Below are 23,434 nucleotides of genomic sequence, written 5' to 3' on the forward strand. Positions count from 1 at the left end.
TTGTCTTTGTGATAAATGTTTGATTACTATTTGATAGTAATTTACTTTTCATGAAGGAAGATGTAATGGTTACCAAAAAGATTAAGGATATCCTATTAGGGCAACAAATTTATGAAAAGGTCATTGAACGAGCACTGATCGAGTTACTTTCGTAATGATATACATTTAGTGAGAGCTCAGTCACGATACTATAGTGAGATAACTTTGTGACTAAATGAGTTTATAATTAATAGGAAAATGCTGGAACTTAATTATAAATCATTTGATCCCTAATTGCATATGTCCAATCGATCCCTCCGCTAGCTCGTTGAAACCATAAATGAATTGCATGTTGAACCAAATGAACATAAATGGATAGAAATGATAAAGTTAGAGAAATAGGAAACATTTAGAAATGAATTTTGTTTTCTCTAAATGGAAATAACCTAGAAAATTAATTTATGATTTTTCAAATTATTACTTAATTAAGTGATTAAATAATTGAAGTTTGAAAATGAAAATAAATTTATTGGTCATGGAAAGATCATTGAATGTGGAAATATTAAAATTATTTTCTCATAGATTCTTTTACAGTAAAGTTGTCATGGTTTTAATCAAATTAGAATTGGGTTGAGAAAATTTTTAATTGAGAAATTTATTTATTTGAATTAACTTAAGCTATTTATTTTATGAAATAGAAGAAATATCGAATTGGATTGAATTATAAAGTATTGAGTTAAAAGTCTAGAAAGTACTCGTAATTAGACCTGATATTGAAGAAGAACTTATCATCTTTGCCTTTTTATGTTTTCTTTGATAAGTCATTTAAGAATGAACTTGTCTAATATTTGTATGTTGATGATGCTTATGCACTGAATCTTATGGTGGTTGGTTGATTGAAATATTGCATGTTTTTAGGTCAAGGACGAATTCACAAAAATTGGACTAAATCGAATAGACTTCAAAACCTAGAATTGACATTTCTAGGTGAACATTTAGATAGATGATATTGAGAGGAAAGCTTGTGTGAACCAATTTGATTGTCCCAATTTAGTTTAATGAGATTGAAAGATAAACTAGAGTAAATCGTCTAATTGGATAAAATGGTGACCTAAAGGTAAAATTGGATCAATTAGGAGTCTGAGCAGATTAGATTCCTAATTTAAAAATTAACTAGCAATATGAATATTAATTGGCCATTTTATCTCGTTAGATTGATATTTGTGCACTTTTGTTTGATATTCAATTTAGTCTTTTTAGTTGTAGTTTAATGTAATTAATCTTAAACGATGATTTATTGTAATATAATGCTTAGTGATTAGCTAGTTAGACTTCTTATTTGCATGTGTTATCATTCTTAGTCACCTTGTAGCCCGATCTTTCTTGGGTTCAATCCTCAGAATACTTGTTTTTCATTGTAACACACAAATATTACAATTGACTTATCACACTTGCAATGAAGCTGCTTATATTTTTGATAATTTTGTGTTGATTCTCTGCTCGATGTTCGTACACCATGGCATAGTTAATACACGTTGCTTGAAATTAAATTAACGAATAAAATACTTAAAACCTCTCACTCTAATGAGGCATACCTTTGGCATTTGATACTTGGCTATATTAACTAAGAAAGAATCACTAGACCTGTGAAAGATAACACCTTAAGTTCGCTTAAGAAAGTTGAACTTCCACAATGTGAATCTTGCTTGAAAGGTAAGATGAATAAGAGATCTTTTAATGTAAAAGGAACGAGGGTCGTGAAACCTTTAGAACTTGTTCACATTGATGTATGTGGCCCCATTAATGTCAGTGTGTAAGGTGATTGCAATTATTATGTGTACCTAATGCATCGTAAAAGTGAAACCTTTGATAAATTCAAAGAGTTTTGTGTGGAATTGGAGAAACAAGTAGATATACCCATAAAGACACTTCGGTCTAATCAAAGTGGGGAATACCTATATGATGAGATTTTAAAATACCTCGTATAACCATTTCGGGAATTCCAGAATAGAATGACGTAGTAGAGAGAATGAATTGAACTTTGTTAGACATAGTTTTATCGATGTTAAGTTATTTACACCTGTCAGTCTCCTTTTAGGGATATACTTTACAAACAACTTGATAAATTTTGAATGATATACCAACTAAGGCCATACCTAAAACACCATATAGATTGTGGCATGGCAAGAAGCCAAGCCTAAAGCATTTAAGGATTTGCAGATGTCTAGCCCACGTATTGGATAAATTTATGAAGTAAAATTATGGGCAACGTTGTGCTTGTTTGTGGGATATCTTAAAGGAACAAATGATGGTCTTTTTTATAACCCAAAAGAACAAACAATTATAGTTTCGACTCATGTTACCTTTATTGAAAAGAGTTACATGAATGATTTTAAACCTCAAAGTAAAGAAGTACTAAATGAGCTTTTGAGAAATACATAAAACCCTACAGTAACGATTTTAGAAACAACTCCTAATAGTAGACTACAAATAATCAACAACATAGGGAGCTTCATCGTAGTCGAAGAGTCTCTTGTAGGCCTGAGTTCTTCCAATATGGAAGAACTGCTTTAAACACCAAGTATGTCAAACAGGATGATGATGACCCACTAACATTAGATGAAGCGATATAGAGTGTTGATTTCAAGTTTTGGAAAATAAATATGAAAGCTGAGATGGGTTTTATGAAATTCAAATCACCTATAAGGTGTAAGTGGATTTACAATAAGAAAAGAAATGTGGATGGAAAAGTGAAAACATATAAGGCCAAACTTGTAGCAAAGGGTTATACTGAGAAAGAAGGTACCGATTATAAAGAAACCTTCTCTCTAGTTGTCATGCTCAAGTCAATCTGCATGTTGTTATCTATTGCAATGACACTCGATCACAAGATCTGACAAATGGATATCAATACAACATTCTTGAATGACTATCTTGAAGAGAGCATTTATATGATGCAATCCACCAGATATATAGTTAAAGGAAACAAGCATAAAGTTTGCAAACTACTTAGATCTATATATGGACTTAAGGAAGCATCCATCTTATGGACTCAAAGATTTGATCAAGTGATCAAAACTTTTAGATTTGAGTAAAATGTAAAAGAACCTTGTGTTTATAACGAATTGGGGATGAAAAGGAGGTCTTTTTTTTTCTATATGTCGATGACATTCTACTATTTGAAAATGATGTAAGGATATTGTCATCTATTAAACTATGGTGAAGTCAACAATTTAGCATGAAAGACTTAGGAAAAACTAACTTTGTTCTAGGTATTCAAGTCCTAAAAGACCAAAAGAAAAAAGTGATAACAATATCACAAACTTTATTCATTGACAAGACATTGAAACATTATGTAATGATCGATTCAAAGAAGTGATCTTAACCTTCTGTATCGGGATTTCATTTTTTTTTGGAGGATTGTCCTAAGGCAACAAAAGAAAGAGCACACATGAGAAAGATTCTTTATGCTTTAGTAGTAAGAAGTCTCATGTATGCTGTGTTATACACATGTCCAGATATTTGTTCTACAGTAGGGTTGGTAAGTTGATATCAGGCGAATCTTAGTCCAAGAGATTGGCAATTAGTTAATCATATACTCAAATATTTATAGAAAATGATGGATTACATGCTTGTGTATTTCGGAGAAGATCTTACTGCTGTCGTTATATTGATTCAAACTTCTGAACATATTGAGATTTGAGGAAATCAACACCAGGTTGTGTTTTTGTCTTAAGCGACATGTATGGAGAAGTGTTAAGAAAAGCTATCACACTATATAGGGATAATAGTGCGACAACAACTAACACTATGGAAACCAGAAACCATAAGAGGATGAAACAGATTGATAGAAAGTATCATATCATAAGGGAGACAATAACAGACAGAATAATAGATGTAGTCAAAATTGCATTAGTGGACAACCTTGCCAACCCGTTTACCAAGACTCTAATAGCTAGGAGTTTTGAGAAACATGTAGAGAACATGTGAATGAGAAATATGACTCATCTACTTCACTAGGGCAAGTGGAAGACTATTGGATCTAGTGTCATAAGTGTAGTATATTCGTTTTGTATACTTGGATTTTTTGAACAAATTGGTTTAATAATGATATCCATCAGTTACATTAATACTCTTTACATATTGTCCTCAATGTTTTTGCACGCAAAGCAAAATGAAGCAAATATTAGCTCAATGATTATCTAATGTTTAACTAATATTAATTCTTATTACGTAGTTGAATCGCAATATAGAAAGACAACTTGTATTAGTAGATGAACATGTCCTTAGTCTAATCAGAAATGAGCAAACTGATTGAAAGACTAATACGCCATCTATCAAGTCCAATTGGGGAGATGCTTTATCTTGGGCACTAAAGCGGATGACTTCTAAAAGATAAAAACATAGATGTGATTGATTGGATTGATGGTACATCGTACAAGACTCAAGTAGAATAGATCCTAGATCCATTTATAGATTTTTTTTTCACTTACGATGTTCACAGTTTGACATACATTGATCCTGAGTGGATGATGAACTACGTATGCATGGTTCGTATACTTTGATGTAAGTAAAATTTGATTTCAAATAGATACGTAACTGAAAGTTGCTGCATTAAGTATACGGCTTCTGCAATATTTAACATCATTCACAATAGTGGAATTCATAGCCCAATTAATAGGTAAATGATATCTTCTTATTGGCATTACGTGATAGATGAAAAGTAAATGTAGCCATGAGTCATTTGTCTTTATGATAAATGGCTTAGTTAATATTTGATAACAATTGACTTTTCATGAAGGAAGATGTAATGATTTCCATGAGATAAAATATGATCGTATTGGAGAACAAATTTATATATATAGTAAAGGTGTTTATGTATGTCAATTTATATATACTAGAAATTCTATTACGCATATGCGTGCGGAAACTACGTACTTTGAATACAAATGTTAGTTTAAAAATAATAGACAATAAATAATGAAACATATGGTTTGGAATTAATTATAATAACACAAAAATAAGTATGATATTAAAATGATAAACAATAGATTAAATTGTGAGTAAAATGAAATCTGAACACGTAAATACATCAGATTACATATACTAAATGGGCTACAATTGTTTATTATGGCGTTGTCATCAATATTGAGTTAGTGTCGAGTTTACTTATAACTCCAACTTAAACAACATTATCAATATATATATACAATTGATGGGTAATGGAGTATGCATAATATAATTAAAATGTAAATGTTATATCAAAATAAAGGTTTGGTTAATGGTAAAGTTAAAGTTTTATTGATATAAATGACATGGGTTCAAATCCAAGAACATGTAAAATTTTCATTGGTTCTTATTAAAAATAAAAAGACTAGAATACCTCAAATAATATAACTTATTGTCCGGTTGACTTGTTGCACAACTTAGTCAAGAGCTTAAATAATATTATAGATTATGAAAGGATTTTTTCATAATTTCCCTAACCAAGTTGGTGTTTGGCTTACTTGTAACCCCCTTAGTTAGGGGTTTAAATAATAGTATAAATATACAACTAATGGTTGTAATAAAATGTGCATAGTAAGAATAAAATGTATAAAAAAATTTAAAATAAAGCTTTGGTTGATTGTTAAATCTAAGTTTTTACTAATGCAATTAGTATTAGTTCAAATCTCACAATACGTATATTTTTGTTCTTTCTTTTTAAAAAATTAAAGTATGCTCAAATAATTTTAAATATAAAAGGACACTCCAGTAATTTTTTTAACCAAGCTGGTACTTAATTAACTTGTGACACCAACTTAGTCAGGAGTTTAAATAATAGTATAGATATATTAAAACTTACATTTTTTTTTAGAATCATTCATGTCCGTTTTATAGTTTATGTTTGAGGTTTGTGGTTGTCTCTTCCAACAATATTATTTTCAAAGTTCGAATACTCATTCTCTTATTAAAAATGCAATGCAACTTAACATTACATCTAAGGTAATTTACACTCAACTTTAATACACTATCCATTTTTTTAATAAAATAATATTTTTTTAACATCTTTGTTTACAACCATCACTAACACATGTCTGAGAAAGGGTAGGAAAAAATTATAATAAGGATGTTCACAATTAAACCTTTTAAAAAAGATCATTTACTTAAAAGCTGGGGCTTTAAACCAAAAGGAAAAAGCTATTTTGTGATCCGGAAAGTATAGAGGTAAAATATGTTTAATGATTAAGAAATGATAGAAGAAATTAAATACTAGAAAATAGTAGTTGGCTTGGCTCCTAAGCACTTGCAGTTGCGAAGAAGAAGAATAATATTATAAATATAATAAATAAAAGTGAGCAGAGCACCGAAACAGCTGGATTTGATCCCTTTCTCGATTCCTTAAAAGCGCAATGCGATGGAAGCCTCCATTACATAACCAAAGAAACTGCTAATTGCCTTCCCTTTGTGACAAAAATAAAGTTGAGATGAAGCACCAAAAATGTGATAAAATTACTGTATAATATTAACATTTCCTCAATGTAACTTTAGTCCAATTTATTTACAAGTTTTGTGGATAAGGGGGGACTGCGACAGCAAAGCCAAAGCCATCACCAATCAAAGTAAAATATAAATTAGCAGTAATTTGGTGGTAAAGCCAGGCCCAGCCATAGCTACTCTCTCTTCTCTTCTCTTCTCTATTTGATTCTGACCATTACTAGATTTAATTTTACAAGAGTTTCTTATTTCTGGAAAAATCTTTATCTTTATTACTACTTTTACTACTAAGCTTTAATTTAAATATCACCATGATCTGTCTCTTTGTCTCTGCTAATCATATTGTGTTCTAATTGTTGCATAGGCAGGCCTGAAAGTAATTCAGAATTTGAGAATTCATTCCAGATTCAGCTTGTTTCGGGTTTTTTCTTTTAGTGTGTGTGGGATCCGGTCATGATGACGATCTCAAAATCAATCTCAATCTAGATTCTTTTCCATTAACCGTTTAGTTGAGTGGGAGTAGTTGTAGAATCAATTGTGTCTCTTCTTCGCCTGAATTTCGGCTATTCAGTGATTTCTTCCGTGCAACAATAATGGTTGAATTCGGCGTGGTTCGCTCCACGGACGAAGCGGTGGAGGAGATCATGAGAATACACAGATCTCTGCCGCCGCGCCCTGCTGTCGACGAGGTACTAGCTGCCAAGGCTCTCATTCGGAATGTCGAGAAGGAAGACCAAGCTAGGCTGGAAGCCATTACTCGCCAGACCAAGAGCCCTAATGTCCCCGAGGAGCTCTTCCTTATCCTCCTCGAGATGCAAAAGAACTGTGTTTACTTCCAGAGCAAGGAGCAGAAGAGGGAGGCCTTCAAATTGCTGGATCTTGAGTCTGTCCATGCTCTGTTCGATGAATTTATCCAGAGGGCATCCAACTGCCTTTCCTCTACCTCCTCCAAACTCAATGATAAAACCACCCTTTCAAACGCCTTGCCCCACACCGCCGCCACTCCTCCGCCTTCCAACAACTCATTTACCGCTGCCACGCCCTCCTCCTTTAGGGAGCTTGCATCAGAACGACCACTCTTCTCCAGAGATGACAGTTACGTTAAGAAGGCCAAGTCTTCCTTCTATGCTAACTCCACTGATGGGTTGGGTATTTCTATGTCTTCTTCACCTCACATATTGGACTCTTCTCTTAAGTCCGGGGGTGCCACTGCTGCGGGTTAGCTTCTACCACAATTCCCTTTATTTTGAATTTACCAACTACATGTTTCTCGCAGCATTTTTCGTTTTTAAGATTTTAGTGCCTACTGCTGTCTCTCTGTCTCTCTAATATTCCAGGCATATTACTTGCTTGTGCAGTTCAAGATGATGAGAAGTTGAGTTTGATTAAGCTAGCTAGTATAATTGAAGTCTCTTCAAAGAAAGGCACTCGAGATCTCAACCTCCAAGGCAAGTTGATGGATCAAATTGACTGGCTTCCTGACTCAATAGGGAAGTTGTGCAGTTTAATTACACTGGATTTGTCTGATAATCGTATTGTAGCTTTGCCTGACACCATTGGCGGCCTTTCATCCTTGAAGAAACTCGATTTGCATTCGAATAAGATTGCTCAACTCCCAGATTCCATTGGAGATCTACTCAGCTTGGTCTTTCTAGATCTCAGTGCGAACCAGCTATCATCTTTGCCTGCTACATTTGGGAGATTGGTTCGCCTCGAGGAGCTTGATTTGAGCTCCAATCACCTTCCTTCACTCCCTGACTCTATAGGTTCACTCATTAGCCTCAAGAAACTGAATGTGGAGACAAATGACATAGAAGAAATTCCACATACTATTGGTCACTGCTCTTCACTTAAAGAGCTTCGTGCAGATTATAACCGGCTCAAAGCCCTCCCAGAAGCAGTTGGGAAGATAGAAACCTTAGAGGTTTTATCCGTGCGCTATAACAACATCAAACAATTACCTACGACGATGTCATCTTTGGCAAACCTGAAGGAACTAGATGTCAGTTTCAATGAGCTTGAGTCTTTGCCTGAGAGTTTATGTTTTGCCACCACACTCGTCAAGATGAACGTAGGCAACAATTTTGCTGATATGCGATCCCTACCAAGGTCTATTGGAAATCTTGAGATGCTTGAAGAGCTGGACATTAGCAATAATCAGATCCGGGTCCTCCCAGACTCTTTTAGGATGCTAACACGACTTCAAGTTCTACGTGTGGATCAAAATCCTCTGGAAGTGCCTCCTAGGCACATTGCGGAACAGGGTGCACAGGTAATATAATCCCTTTTGTATGCTTTTTCTTTGATAAAAGAAAAGAAAATGTTATCCCATGGCCTAAAGTTACTTTATTCATTTACTTAGGCTGTTGTCCGGTATATGGCTGATCTGGTTGAGAAAAGGGATGTTAAATTACAACCGGAAAAGCAGAAGAAGAGTTGGGCTCAAATATGCTTCTTCTCCAAGTCTAACAAAAGGAAGCGCAATGGGATGGACTATGTAAAAGCCTGATTTACAGCACTTTATGTTTGGGTAAGTTGTCTGGAAAGCAACAGTGTTATCATATTTTGTTGCCGAGTTGCCCCAGTGTCCAAATAACGAAGGATTTGGAACACTTGTAGCTATATCTACTCTTAGTGGCAATATCTTCATTAAGGAAGCTGATAGCAGGATTTACACTCATAACTGTACTTGCTTTTGTTTTTTTTTTTTTAATCTTACAGGGTTTTTAGCTGTTAGTGAGTCAGATGACATCAATTAGGACGATGCAGCGAGTTGTTGTTGGCATCGCCAAGTGGATCATAGATCATGGCTTTGACTTTCCTTCTCAAAATCGTGGATTTGTTCCTTTCTTCTTCTTCTTTTTTTCTTTATTCTCCTAATCAATTATAATTGTTTCTCCCCCCCCCCTTTTTTTAATTCCACTTTATTTATTTTGTCGTTGCACTATATTGAGGTGTACCATTCAGCCGGAAAACAGGGGAGGGAAGAAATGTCGTAATCTGTATTTCTATTGTAAAATGAAGTTTGAGTACCATTTAACAACCCGTAATAGAAAATTGTTTTATTTGAAGACGGAATGGTTTTGAAAAAGTGTGTAGAGTGATCCATGATTTCTCCATTTCTGCAGCTATCTTGATATAAAGATCCTCTGCTCCGTGCAGGCTTTCTACTGGTAAAGTTTATATTTGTAGGCTTTATGCGAGTCACCTATGTTCTTCTATCCTATGTTGCTTTGACTATTCATTCTTTTTTAGATACTTGTATCTTACCTTTGTGTCCACATATGAATGAGATATGATTTTTTAGGGTCCTTGGAATATAAAAGTTTAACCTTGAGACGAGCAGATTCATGAAATAAATCTGTGGAAATGGCATTCGAAAAACTGGATAGGATTTGTTTCTGGTTCATTTGATTTGGCACTGGATGATTGATGTGTCAGCAGGGTAAATATTTTAAGTCTATGGTAACGTATAGGAGTAGTATCATATGTTCCTGATAAGCAGTGATAGCAAGTAAAGGGTTCGGAAACTAGTCTGCAATCTGCAATGAATGAAAAGTGCAACTGAAATAGTTCTGCTTTGCTTTTGTTAACTGAGTATCAAATTGGTTAGGAAATCATTGCTTTTAAATGGTAATTAATATTATTAGGATGATGTTTTTGTCTTTCTTATATAATATTTAAATAAAAGAACAAAAGCTACTCATCCAAATATCAGTTTAGTAAAATTTATACATAATTTTTACCAGTACACTTGTAATCATTGTTAAACAATTTTTTTTACATAAAATATTCTCTTTCACTCACATTATAAGTGTATCCTAATTTAATTGTTGGACATTCAGAATCTTACTTTTTTTGTTTCCCAAATACAATTAATATCATATTACACTTTGATATAAATAAAATTCACAATTCCTTTTGATAATTGAAATAATTTGTGAAGTAGGCAAAAGAGTAGCTGATAGAATAAAAAGGTAGGGCATTGGGCATTGGGTATGAAGTGAGTTCCAAAGAGATGGGAGCCACAGTTGTTGTCTTCAAGTGGTTGACAGTTCGATATGAGCAAAAGTGCATGGAGGGTGCTGACTGGTGGCTGTCCATGTTGTGGACTATGAAGAAGAACATGTCATAGTGGTAGATATGGGGGGGCAGGGCCAGCACCAATGTTCCAAACTCAATTAATACGCTTCTCGTATAATTTTCAAACCAACCATCCCATGCCAGCTTCTGCCAGACTCCCTTTTCGGTTTTTCCTCTACTACTACTAGTAGTAAGTTTTCTTTTCTTCCAAAACCCTACACAAGCTACCCCCCCCCACCCCCCCGGGGCGGTTGGGCCCTGACTTTCATATTCTATCTTCATCTAAGCTAACATTGACCAGTTCATACAATTTGGTTGCAATTGGAGGTTGGTTTCTCTCTTACTTCTTCTTACTTGTGAGGAAAGTCCCTTTTTCTTTTGTCTGTTCTACCACATTCGAGACTAAGGCTTCCTTTGAATTCATCTCGTTCATAGTGAGATGAAATCTCAAGGATATATCTTTTATTATGCTTTCTCACAAAAGGTAAAATGGTGTGTGGAACATAAAGCATTGTAGTATGGTAAAGCAACTGCATTTCAAAATTACCACTATAGCTGCTTTCCCAATTACGGTGCTCTCGTGGCATCAGGTGGGTTAAATCAGTCCCTTGTTTTACTCTTTTACGGGTTAAAACATGACAATGCAAACTAGACCGTTCAACTTCTGGAATGAAGTCATACTAGAAGAGTGGGAAGATCCAATTTATAAACAAGCACTGTATTCAAGAAAAACACACTTCCTGTCCAAAATCATTTCAATATATTCCGCAGAAGATGCCATTTTTAAACAAGCACTATCAATGTACATTTAGAAAAACAAACACTTCCTAACCAAAATCATTTCAACCAAGATATTAATATATTCCGTACATCGTATTCAACAAATGATTTATATAACAGGTCCTTCCCTTTAGCATCAACCCCACATATCGTTCACGGTTCCTTAACGGGGCCAGCCTTTGCAAAGGAGAAGTCTTCATTTCTTGTTTCTGTGTAGGTTTCAGTTATTTCAGTTGCATGCTCATCATGATCCACTCTTATTATTAAATTTGTTGATGTGGGTGTCAATGGTTCAGCTTCAAGATCAGACATGTCACGATCTTCATAGTTATATGATGAACGAGTTGAATGACCAGTAGTTTTGTATCGATGAAGTGAGTGTCCAGTGGAATGCAATGTTGAACTTGGGCTTGTACTTCCACCCATGGCTCTAGTGGGGGATTTTCTTGCATTCCCTCGCTTCTTTGCAGCCATATGCCACTTCTTAAGGGCCTTGGATGTTTGCTCATCAAAGATGGACCTCTTCATGTGCGAACCCATCTGCAAGTATCCGGCATTATAAGCATCACTTCTTAAGGGCGGCCTTGCATGATTGCTCATCAAAGATGAGACATCCAATGCTAGCATTAACACATGGAGGAAATGTATGACTTAGCAAATTTCCAAAGCAAGTAAATTTCATTTCAAGCAAATCCTAGGAGCGGCTTTATTTAAAGATCTCGGAAGCAGAAAAAGGCACCTGAGTTACTAGGGCGTATAGCGGAAGGGTGATGTAGCTGCACAAACACAGAACTCCGACACTACAAAACACCACAAAGAAAAAGTTTTTTAAGTAATTTTCTGTCAAATAAATCATATTTACATCTGTGTCACATGATATTATTATTCACAGTAGACTGATGGTACTAAAAGCTTAAGCTTTACCCCAAAGAAACTTTAATTATGGCGAGGGTGAAATCAGCATGAAAGCACGATTTGATCCCAAAGGCATACTGCACAAGGAATTCAAAAAGAATTACATACCTACACCAGACTTTCAGAATTTAAATAATGAAAAAGAGGGTTCAGAGAGACAAATAAAAGAGCAGGAGAAAAGCTGCAAATGGGTAGTTAGTAGAGCATAGTTAATTACCCAGATCCACAAGAAATAAGTTATCTGGAATGCATTCTGCCAAAAAAAAGACAAAGGGGGGAAAAAAGAGAATGAATTAGGATAACGTTAATGCAAGTAGAAAGAAATGATATACTAAAATTGTCCAGAAAATAGTTTAACAGGCAAAGAATTTTATAATTCAGAATCAGCCAGCCAACATTGCAAGATAAAACTAGAATGAAATATTTAAATAATTTACTATAATGACACAAAATATAAATTAATAAATTTTTTATATACCTTTTAAATAGTTAATATAAATAAGTGTATTTAGATAATATTCACTCCCAGACACAAAAGCCAAAAGCACCTAAATCCCAACTTTTGCATTTGGGTGGAAAAGCACTTTTTCACAGTAGTTTTGACTTTTCACCCCAAAAGTCTGGTGTTCTTCATTGTTTCTGCGGTGGAAAAGCACTTTTGGACCCCAAACGCAATGAAGAACGGGGCCTTAGTGAATCAGTTAAAATTGAGATTGCTCGCAGTGAATGCAAGTGAAAATAAAGGCCTTGTATTGGCCGGCATCAGCAAGCAAATAAGAAAATAAGATATTGAGGGCTGTCACTTCAGGCAACAATGAACAGGCTGGGACCCTACTCATGCTAAATTCGCATTAACCAAAGGACTTTCTAGCTGGGTTGACCTCCAAGAAGGAAATCACACATCTTCAATATTAGTTTTTGTTATTTATTAAAATCAGGACCCCTCATATATAAACTAAGCAAGGAAGAACTTTTTTCATGTTCTTTACTAATGTTTGCATGCACCTAAGTTACGTATCCAAACAAGAACAATCAAAGTTAGGATTTTAATCCCATATTCATTTATTGTTAAAAGGAAGCTACGCTTATATTCAAGAATCAATTGAAGTAGAACTAATGAATACCTGAAATAATGCAAAATGAATCAGATGAAGAACTAATTGGGGATGGCCAAACCAAAAATATTGGTCAGAGGCTTGTACAAGAGGCATTCCCTGGACCACGGCATGCCTTTCTGTAATTTCAAGAGCCATTTTTGTCAAAATGGCTTGAAGCTTCGTCCCAACAGCCAAGATTATCTGTTATCAATCGAACAATTAGAACTTCGAAATCTTCTACCGTAATCATAAAGAAACTGCTATTGAAAAATATTTCTTACAATCACAGGAACTAAGGATGCCCAAAATAGTGCATGCCAACCTGGAAAAAGCATGTGCTATGTTAGCAAACAGAATTCAGCTTTTAATTCAGTTTACCATAGAAAAAATTTAATCTGAATCCACTAAAGAAAAGGGGGCTCACCTCTGACATTTAGCAGCAAGTAGACCACAAATGATGCCCAGAGCACTGGACTGCAAACAGAGTAAACCTAGGTTCAGACACGTTAACAGCAAGGAAGGTTGTCTAGTGCAACACATAAATATAACTAGTACCTTACTCCTACGACGATCTTGAAGTCATCCTCTAATGATCTTTTGATATACTTTTGGAAGTTGAACTTACTTCCAGGAGCTAAATGAACCTACAAGACAAGGTTGAAATAATCAGGAAGAAGGACAAACCAATATCTTATACTGTTGCCTTTGCAATTGAAAGAAACTCACGTTGATGAATCCATTTCGCAATGTCAAGTAGTCAACCCTCCCAACAGACCTGAAAAATTGTCGAAAGAAGCACCCCTGCAATGAATGTCTAAGAAGATCAGTACTGAACTAGAAAGGTAGCACATTGAAATACATACTAAAACCACAAAATGAACCAAATATTACTCAAGTAAAGCAACTTCTGGTTTTTTTTTTCTTTTGAGAAATCAACTCAAGTAGCTTTATCTGCCTCAGTTCCAGCAATGTCCCCATATTCTTTCACCAACCTCTTCTATATTCTTTTAATTTCTTTATTTATCATAGTCCACTACACTGCATTCAAGAAAATAATCACACCCAAATTTTCATATTTATTCATTAATCAGTGCAAAGTCTTCCAAATGCAGTCATTTCTAACGTGGAACAACTATTTCTTTTCAATGGAACCTTTGTGCATCACCTTAGGTCACAACTAGAACGAAAATGGTTGCACTAGAATTTTCTGGTCAGTATCTGGTTACATGAAAATCTACCTTACTAACTAAATTGTACCATTTTTGCTAGCTATAATTACTTACAATGTAAAAAAAGAAAGGAATCCTAGTCCAAAAGCTGGTGTGAGCTTTCACAAAAGATGTCTCATGAGTAAGCCTGAATCGAGAGGGATCTGCAAAAACAACCACACATCAAGTTAGCTTCCAAGGTTCAACAGTAAGGTTAGGAAATAAAGTTGTAGAAGATTTACAGCTATCAAATGTACTAGAAGTTGATAATTGTGGAAAATATACCATTTGAAAACTCATAGTCATGAGATAGAGTTTCCTGCTCCCACACCTTCCAGCCACGAATCTGTTCAAAGCAGGTTTTAGTTTAAAAGAACATACTTATCCTTAAGAATGTGTCCAGTGTGGAGAAGAGGAAGAAGATCATGTACAAGAAACACAGATAAGACAATTTAATTACCTTTAGTCTCCCCAGCATCATAGTAACAAAACTATATAAAACATGAAAAACAGCTAGGAAGAATATGAGGATGTGTAATTCATGCAACCCTTCAACCGATATAAGTGGTTCATGCCCCTGTAGAGAAAACCCAGTTAGTTACAGTTCAACTGATTCCAAGGCAAAAAATGTTGCATTGAAAAAGAACAAAAAAGTGATTAGGAAGACTAAACCAGAAAAGGCTTTTTCTTTTTTCTTTTTTTTCCTAGAAAAAATTACAAAAATGCCACCTATAATGCCAGTTTGAAACTGTAAATGATCAAACATCACTTCAATACTTGAAAACCAAAACTCAAGTAGAATGACAAAAAAGAGACTCAGATTCAATATTCCTAGCTTGTGACCTCAATTCTTGCGCAAATAAGAGCTTGAATGTGCTCATTGGTGAATCAGCACTAGGAAGCACATCATTTTAGGTGCAATCAGAAGCAACAATCTACTAGAAATGCATTTCAATAGGGGGAAAAAGGAAAACTGAAAACTTAAAATTCAAGTAGGCATAATTGCTTAAACTTATTCGTTGCATCTTTCTTCAGAACAGCCCTACTTCATTTTCCCTCAAGCTGTTGTGAGAGGCAGGCAAAATTTTGCAAGCCTGTGGACAAACTATGATACAGTGATGGAACTTAGAATAAGGCTGACTAAGTAGGTCAAGGCAAGACCAGACAATATGTTTCTAGATATATTGAATTCCATATAGCTTTATCATTGGTCTTCCTGGCACGCAACCCCTCTCCCCATGAAAAGGTCAATATTTTTTACTATGTAGCAAACAAATTATTACTTTAGATGCTAGTTGACATATGGTTTTACTTTCTTTCTGTACATGAACACAAATAAACAATTTCTAGGAGAAAACAAAATTGGCAACACATGTGGGATCAAAACATCCAATTTTCAACAAATAATTTGTTCATTATAATGATAATGAACGGATATGAATAGATGCCGGCCTAGGCTCACCTCCTTGCATTTAGGAGCAGTTGAAATAGTAGACAAAGATCTACGGTCAAACCATAACAGTCTTCGACGGTGTTCTTCTTCACTGCTTTCAGAGGTGCCTTGCTCACTATCAGATTTACAAGGCAACATGGTATTCGCAACATCTATTGGGATACAAATTCTGGCAATATAGCTCTGGCCAAAAGTGAGGAGCAGCGAAATGAAACCCATAACCATCAGCTCTACAATAATCATGTCAATTGTGAAAAACTCTTGATTGGGACAAAAGAGTGGCATCTTATAGAAACCATAAAAGCAGCAGTGGGATTGAAATGGAGAATATTCAAGAAGCAACTTGTGTGTACAAGACTTACCAGCTTTAACCTTGTCCAGGGCTTCAAACAGAGCACTCTTGTGCCTTTCTGTGAACCACTAAATGCCACAAAAGAGAAAAGAAATTAGGGTACAGTATTACTGAAAGTTCAACATGGTTCAACGAAAAAATACCACAATACAGCATTATTGGTACAGAACTATTTTGCAAAAAGAAGGAAAATAAAGAAGAAAGAAACACAGAATTTAAAGGAAGTAATAAAGTGAAATTAATTTCAAAACCGACAAAAAAAAAGCACAAGGAAAAGGGAAAGAGGGATTACCGTTCCAAGTTTGTGAAGAACTGTTTCCAAGACAATAGAAATGATGATGATAACAGCACAAACCCCAGCCACCGCCCATGTAGGTGTCTGATCAAGCTTCCTCTCCCCTGAACTCTCGGTTGCCCCCATTACCTTTCCTCCCTCCATTGTTAACCATACCCACAAACAGTACCACAGCAACACCCCCTTCATTTTTGATATTCTCACAGAGCAAAACAGCAAAAAGAATGGAATCTGTATTGAAGACAAAATATTAATTTGGGTTTCCAGAAATTAAGAACAAAAAAGTAGCGGTAGTAATTACTTAAATAGAAGAGAAAATACAAGCTTTGGTGTTGTTAAAGGGAATGTTAAATAAACGGAGATTTGGAAGGAAGAAAGAAGGAAGGTTCAGAAATGGGGGCCTATGCTCTGCTCCACCACCGATAATGAGTCAAAAACCATTAATATGAACGCGGTTCCCAATTCTCAGTAACTGAAAGAGATCAGTTGGAATGATGGTTTAGGTTAGGCAGCTGAAGTACGATATACGTTTTTCTTGATTTTGGGTTGAGCTAAAGATTTAGAAGAACTGAAGTTAATTATTAATATTATATGTAGTTTCGGTCAGTTTCAACATTTCAGTTTTGAGTTCACATAAAAAAAAAAAAAAGGCGTAGAAAGTGGTAGCTGGATGGATGGCATTGATTAAGCCAGGCAATGAACATGTCCAAATCTAGACATATTAGGCTACACAAGTTGTCCAATGAATTAATCCATTATGAATTTACATCCCAAATACGCTCACCTGCTCTTTCTTTTTCTTCTTTACTGGTTCTCATTTGGAAAACATATATGATCATTTATTATTATTTTCTTTTTTTTTGGTTTGATTCTCAATTGTGGCCTAAGTCGCTGCGAGTGCCATACAGGCATGCACACCTTTGCCTTGGTCAACCGTCAATTCCCGGTGCTTTTCGCTTTTTATTTTTATTTTTTAATACGACTTTGGATATCTCTAGTGGTTACAACTTACCATAGCTGTTTGAAGATATATATATATATATATTTTACAAACGTAAAGTATTCAATAAGAAAGAGACAAGTATGATAAAAAATTTAAAAAATACAACAATTGAACTCATGGGCTTATAACTCGTAAGAGAAGCTCACTCCCAAACATAATAGCAAACCCTAATCACTACTCTACACATTGTCATCATCGGAAAAAGGAGGGAGAGACAATCCGGGATGCTAAGGAAGTCACAAGCAAAAGAGGTTGCCCCTGATGTCAACATAACACCTTTGATTGGAGATCATGCCATGGCTAGCCATAAAAAAACATCATTAACCATCAAGGAACTAGCTAGGAAACGATGACAAAAGAAAAACCTACAACCATTGATGTGACCTCAATCACTAGATGAGCAAAACTAGTCAATTTTATCCTAAGATCTATTAAAAACTGACCAATGAAGAATCAAAGAAGCGTCGATACCAACTAGTCAAAGAATCAAGGTCGTCGACAAGAAAACAAGGGGACCAAGCTCAACGTTGTGGACAAAAAAGGGAAAAAAAAACCCTCACAAGGCTGCAGGAGAGAGAAGCCTTTCAAATAAATTGCCAAAGGTTGAATAAGTGAGAGGGAACAAAATCTAGAAACTTATTGTGCCTAGAAACAACAGAAAGAAAGGAAATCAAATACTAGAGAAAAAACGAATAAAAGCCACCACACTGACGACATCAAGGAGTCTAAGGTTTCTTTAAGAAGAGGTAAGAGAGAATATATTTATTTTTAGGGTAAATTACACCAACAGTCACTCAACTTTGATATAGCTGACAAAACAGTCACTCTGCTTTCAATTCAGTCACTCAACTTTTGAAAAATAACAAATTAGTCCTACTAACCATTTCCTGTTACAGACGCAACGAAAAAGTGACCTGTCATCTGACCGACTATGTTGGAGTGCTTGTTGTCATTTAAGTAGCCCCAAATTAAGAAGAAGAAGAAGAAGAAGAAGAAGAAGAAGAAGAAGGAAACCCATTCAACCAACCATAGATATTTGGGATTTCTAATTTTTGAAAACATTTCTAAGAGAGCTCATCAAATATGAAACAATTATCGATTGATGTTGAAGAAATTGGAAATTAGGGTTTGAGGTTTGAGAATTTTTAAGGTGAAGACCTTTTTTTAACCTTAAAATTTTGAAGATGATGACCTTTTTTTGAACTTCAACTAATTGTTATGGCTACCACACTTATTCTTCCTACAGCTCTAACTTACCGACTCTATTTTTCTTTTAATTAAATATCCATTTTTTTCTAGGTTTTCTTTTTATACTTGAAAATAATGGTAAGTGTTGTAACTTCACTTTTTAACCATAAAAGATTTTAGATGGTGGAGAAAGTAATTAACCCTCTCCTTCTTCAATTTTTTCAAGGTCTTGCTTTGGGTTCTTGTTTTTATGTAAATGAAAAAGAAATTAGGTTGTTGGTTTCTTGGGGAAATGAGAAGAATTGCGAGAAGAGGAGTAAGAAGAAGAAGAAAAAACAAAGGCGGCAAGTAAAGCGAAGGCAACGACAATGACTATGGTAGTGGTAAGGGTCAACAACCTTAAAAATGCCATAGGTTTTGTTTGGCAAATTTTCCTTTTGATGGTTAGTTAAAGAAGAAAAAGAGGAGAAGAAAAAGAAGACCCTTATGCTCCTCATGTCTAACTCATGTCCAACGTGGCAAGTTAATTGGCCATGTCAGCTAGTTAACTAGCCAAGTCAATTGTCCCATTAAGCCTATAACAGAAAATGTTAACGGGTGACTGATTTGTCACTTTTAGATAATGTTAGTGACTATTTTGTTAGCTACATCAAAGTTGAGTGACTATTGGTGTAATTACCATTTTTTATAGGGTTTGGAAGCTTTCAAAAGTTAAAAGAAAGTAGGTAACTAGAAATTCGTTTAAAAGTAATTATAGATTGGGATAAATGAAATTAAAATTAAAATTTTTAATTTCTTCTTTGTTTAAGTTCATTCAAGTCAAACCTAACATTTTCTTTTCAAAATATTGTGACTTTTAAAATATTTTCTAAAATAAGTGCCTTTAGAAATTATTTCTCAAAATATGAATTTTTTCAAAGGTATTTCAACATTTATGGAAATTAAAGTCCTTTAATTTTTTTTAGTTATGGTCAAGTATTCCAAACTTAACGAGACTAGTAAATTGGTCAAGGAATAAAATCTAGGCAATAACATGGTAAAGTGTTAAGGTGTCTAGATTCCTTCCATAATCATGGCTTTAATCTTAATAGGTCAAAATGATTTCTTTTCTAAAAATTTAAATGAATTTTGATACCAATAATGTTAACATCCATTTAAAGATTGGAGAATCTTAATCGTAATCATTAAAGTTCTTTTTAGAAAAAATTAGAGAAAACCGATGAAAGACTAATATGTCATATAGCATGTCCAATTGGGGAGGTGTTTTGTCTTAAACATCGGAGCGGATAACTCCTAGAAGATAGAAACATAGATGTGACTGATTAGACTGACAGTATATCTAACAATACCCAAGTAGAATAGATCCTAGATCCATTTATGGATTTATTCACTTGTGATGTTTATAATGTGACATACCTTAATCCTAAGTGGATGATGGACTATCTATGTGTGGCTTGTATACTTTGATATAAAATAAAACTTGAGTTCAAATAGATAAGCAACTGAAAGCTAGTGCGTTAGGTATAAGAGTTCTGCAATATACAACATCATTCATAATAATAAAATTCATAGTCCAACTAATGCGCAAATAATATCATTTCATTGACATTACATGATAGATGAAAAGTAAACGTGACCATGGATTGTTTATCTTTGTGATAAATGGCTTGATTACTATTTGATAGTAATTGGATTTTCATGAACGAATATGAAATGATTATCATGAGATAAAATAGGATCATATTGGGAGAACAGATTTATCCCAAAAAGATTAAGAATATCCTATGAGGGTAACACACTTATGGCAAGGTGTTTAGACGAGCACTTATTGAGTAGCTTTCGTAGTGGTATACAACTAGGAAGAGCTCAGTCACGATACTATAGTAGAATGACTTCGTGACTAAATAAATTTATAATTGGTAGGCGAAAGCTGAAACTTAATTATAAATTGTTTGAGCCCTAATTATATATGTCCAATTAGCCCCTCTGTTATGGGCCTGAGCCATCTGGAAGATACCACTCTGGAAGAGTTAGAATTCTAACCTTGTGTCAAGAGCTACAGGCTAAGAGACAATCTCAAGTAAACAGTTCTTATGGGGCATAGGCTTCTAAAAAGGTAACGGATGCGTGAAAAGGTTTCTTCAAGTCTTACAAGATTGGCCCTTGAGTGTAAAGGCAGAAGGGAGCTTAACAAGAAGACCTAACCGTCAAGTAGGGACGAAAGTTGGCCTTAGTGATCTAATGGTGTCGAGCGGAAGGACTGTCGCTCCATAAATAAAAGTTACTCTAAGGATAATGGGTTGATCTTCCCCAAGAACTCACATCGACGGGAAGGCTTGGCAGCTCGATGTTGGCCTTATTAAAACCAAAAATAAATTGCGTGTAGATCCAAATGAACATAAAATAATGGAAACTACAAAGTTAGAGAAATGGGTCACTTCTCAAATGAATATGTTTTCTAACTAATGATAAAAATGACTTGGAGAATTAATTTAATATTTTCAAATTATTATTTAATTAGTTAAAATTAAATACTTGAAGTTTGAAAATGAAATTAAATTAATTAGACCTTATGAATATATTAAATATGGAAATTAAATATATTTCCTCATAGATTCTTTTATGATAAAGTTGTCATGAATTTAATGGAATTAGAATTGACTTGAGAAAATTATTTAATTGAGAAATTAATTTAGTTAATTAAATTAATTAACTAAATAATATTTATTTTGGTAAATAGAAAACATAGAGTTGGATTAAATTATAAAGTATTGGGTCAAAAGTTTAGGAAGCAAATATAATTGAACCCAATACATGAAAGGCTCGATCTCCTTTATATGATAATAGAGGGGCGACATCCTTAGTAATATTTACTAAGGTGTGCCGCCTATCACTCTCCTAGTTAGACTAGAGGAATGGTTTCTGTTAAATAAAGATTATTTGTGTAGTCCTTATTCAACCAAGATTCTCCCATCTATCCCTATGTAGAGCTATTGACACACAAGTTTCATACATTGTTATTCTATCATTTCTTGGGGAAAGTCTCCCAACTATATTTGAAAAGAAAGTAATGACAAGTTTTCTTAGAATAAAATCTATTTTCTGGTAATTACAACGTTTCTATTGAGAGAATTACTTTTCTATTGAAAGTAATTAAATCGTTTCTTGTTCTATGCTTGGTTTGTGTTGCTCGAGCCTACACTCGACACAATTCAATGTACAATAATAGCAAAAAAGGCCATCGGTTGAAAATGGGGAATGGTACAGATCCATCTCACGCAAAGCACATGCATTTTTTGAGAAAATGTTTATTGCTATAAATATCACAAACTGACTTAGTTTAAAAAAAATTAAACTTTTGATGTAACTAAAAATCGTTTTCTTAACTGGATTTTTTCAACAAGTTGCGACAACCCTAGTAATATTTATTAGGGTGTATTGCCCACGTCCTACTCTAGTTAGAGTAAGAGTATGTTTTCTATTAAATAAATATTATTTATCAAGGGTTTTTTCAACCAAGATTATTGTACCTCTCTATATAAATAAATGGCATTGGTTGACCTATAATATATACTTCAAATTATTTGAGTTATCATTATTCTGTTAGAAAATAGTGGGATTTTATTTACTCAAAACAAATTCTATTTTCTTGGAATTAAGATCTTTGCCAATTTTTTTTAATAGAGAAATATTAAGACAGAATGATCTAATCAAAGTGTTTGATGAGTTCTTAATATACACCATAGATAATGAAATTTTATTTCAGTTTACTACACCTATAATTTCACAACAAAATGGCATAGATGAGAGAAGAAGAAAACATAACTAGACATGATTTGTCCAATATTAAGTCATTCATAGTTGCTAGTATCTTTTGGGGGATATGCACTGCAAATTGCTTGTCAAGTAATTGGGTAGTTTACTCAAAAATTAATGTTTAAGCGAACATTTACGTTAAAAAAGTAAATTGATTTTTTTTTAAAAATGATAATGATCAAATTTAACATAAAAATAATAATCAAATTAAAAAATAAATAAATATTGGAGACTAAAATTCACTTTATACCTTCATTGAATCTATAATATTTTTTATTTTTATACCTTTAAATCAGAATAAATGGCGTGATTGAGACTGGAACATTTTTGTTAACTCTTTTCCTTTCAATCTTTTCGATTTTATTTTTTATTTTACTTAAATATTTGTCCCCTTCTTCTATCACTCTTTTTATGTTTTGGTGATTTTGATTTCTTTCCTAATCTGGTTTATAGATTCAACACTTGGAATAAGTATCATAATTAAAATAAAATTCTTAATGTCTTTCCACCTAATCACAATTGACAACAATTGATGTTAATAACAATTAAAATTTCACGTTTTCACTACAACTCTTATACAAAAAAACCTGGAGTTTAAATTTATATGAAAGGTAAATACCATTTGAACATAACAATAGGATTTCATATCCAACAAAAGAAACAATCAACCTGGTATATCCAATGAATGCCATTTTATTTTGTAGTCTACAATTTGTGCGTTGCTTTTTTCTCTTAATTTTTTTTAGCTATTTTTATATATTTTTGGGGTTTCTTTCTCATTTTAAGAA

General features: G+C 34.0%; 2 protein-coding genes across 4 annotated transcripts; one reads left to right on the plus strand and one right to left on the minus strand.

The window, feature by feature from the left end:
* The first annotated feature begins 6,325 nt into the window (after nucleotides 1-6,325).
* On the plus strand, nucleotides 6,326-9,527 carry LOC107952799 (plant intracellular Ras-group-related LRR protein 4). Its single transcript, XM_016887977.2, has 4 exons — nucleotides 6,326-7,674; nucleotides 7,815-8,728; nucleotides 8,819-8,986; nucleotides 9,178-9,527. Exons 1-3 carry the CDS (start codon nucleotides 7,050-7,052, stop codon nucleotides 8,963-8,965), a joined length of 1,686 nt encoding a protein of 561 aa, XP_016743466.2. The 5' UTR covers nucleotides 6,326-7,049; the 3' UTR covers nucleotides 8,966-8,986; nucleotides 9,178-9,527.
* A 1,755-nt stretch (nucleotides 9,528-11,282) lies between these two features.
* Nucleotides 11,283-17,325, minus strand: LOC107952797 (MLO-like protein 10). 3 transcript variants are annotated; one of them, XM_016887976.2, is made up of 16 exons: nucleotides 16,961-17,325; nucleotides 16,637-16,870; nucleotides 16,355-16,412; nucleotides 16,002-16,222; nucleotides 15,000-15,116; nucleotides 14,825-14,885; nucleotides 14,615-14,703; nucleotides 14,058-14,132; nucleotides 13,887-13,975; nucleotides 13,756-13,805; nucleotides 13,613-13,653; nucleotides 13,359-13,532; nucleotides 12,452-12,487; nucleotides 12,244-12,311; nucleotides 12,059-12,119; nucleotides 11,283-11,859 (listed from the first exon to the last, which is right to left on the minus strand). In XM_016887976.2, exons 2-16 carry the CDS (start codon nucleotides 16,826-16,828, stop codon nucleotides 11,473-11,475), a joined length of 1,719 nt encoding a protein of 572 aa, XP_016743465.1. In that variant the 5' UTR covers nucleotides 16,829-16,870; nucleotides 16,961-17,325; the 3' UTR covers nucleotides 11,283-11,472. The 3 variants fall into 3 exon arrangements, with proteins under 3 accessions (XP_016743465.1, XP_016743464.1, XP_040973902.1); XM_016887975.2 differs by having other exon boundaries at nucleotides 16,941-17,325; XM_041117968.1 differs by having other exon boundaries at nucleotides 17,112-17,211.
* Nucleotides 17,326-23,434: the final 6,109 nt, after the last annotated feature.

The sequence above is a fragment of the Gossypium hirsutum genome, chromosome A07 (assembly GCF_007990345.1).
Source record: "Gossypium hirsutum isolate 1008001.06 chromosome A07, Gossypium_hirsutum_v2.1, whole genome shotgun sequence".
NCBI classification, from domain to species: domain Eukaryota; kingdom Viridiplantae; phylum Streptophyta; class Magnoliopsida; order Malvales; family Malvaceae; genus Gossypium; species Gossypium hirsutum.

Bases quoted from the DNA above. Each gene is read 5' to 3' on its own strand.
- LOC107952799 (XM_016887977.2), top strand. From the start codon at position 7,050: ATGGTTGAATTCGGCGTGGTTCGCTCCACGGACGAAGCGGTGGAGGAG. The intron at 7,675-7,814 runs GTTAGCTTCTAC...TTGCTTGTGCAG, and splicing joins CGGGGGTGCCACTGCTGCGG to TTCAAGATGATGAGAAGTTG. The intron at 8,729-8,818 runs GTAATATAATCC...TCATTTACTTAG, and splicing joins TTGCGGAACAGGGTGCACAG to GCTGTTGTCCGGTATATGGC.
- LOC107952797 (XM_016887976.2), bottom strand. From the start codon at position 16,828: ATGAAGGGGGTGTTGCTGTGGTACTGTTTGTGGGTATGGTTAACAATG. The intron at 14,704-14,824 runs GTATATTTTCCA...TTGTTTTTGCAG, and splicing joins TGACTATGAGTTTTCAAATG to ATCCCTCTCGATTCAGGCTT. The intron at 13,976-14,057 runs GTGAGTTTCTTT...CTTGTCTTGTAG, and splicing joins TGCGAAATGGATTCATCAAC to GTTCATTTAGCTCCTGGAAG.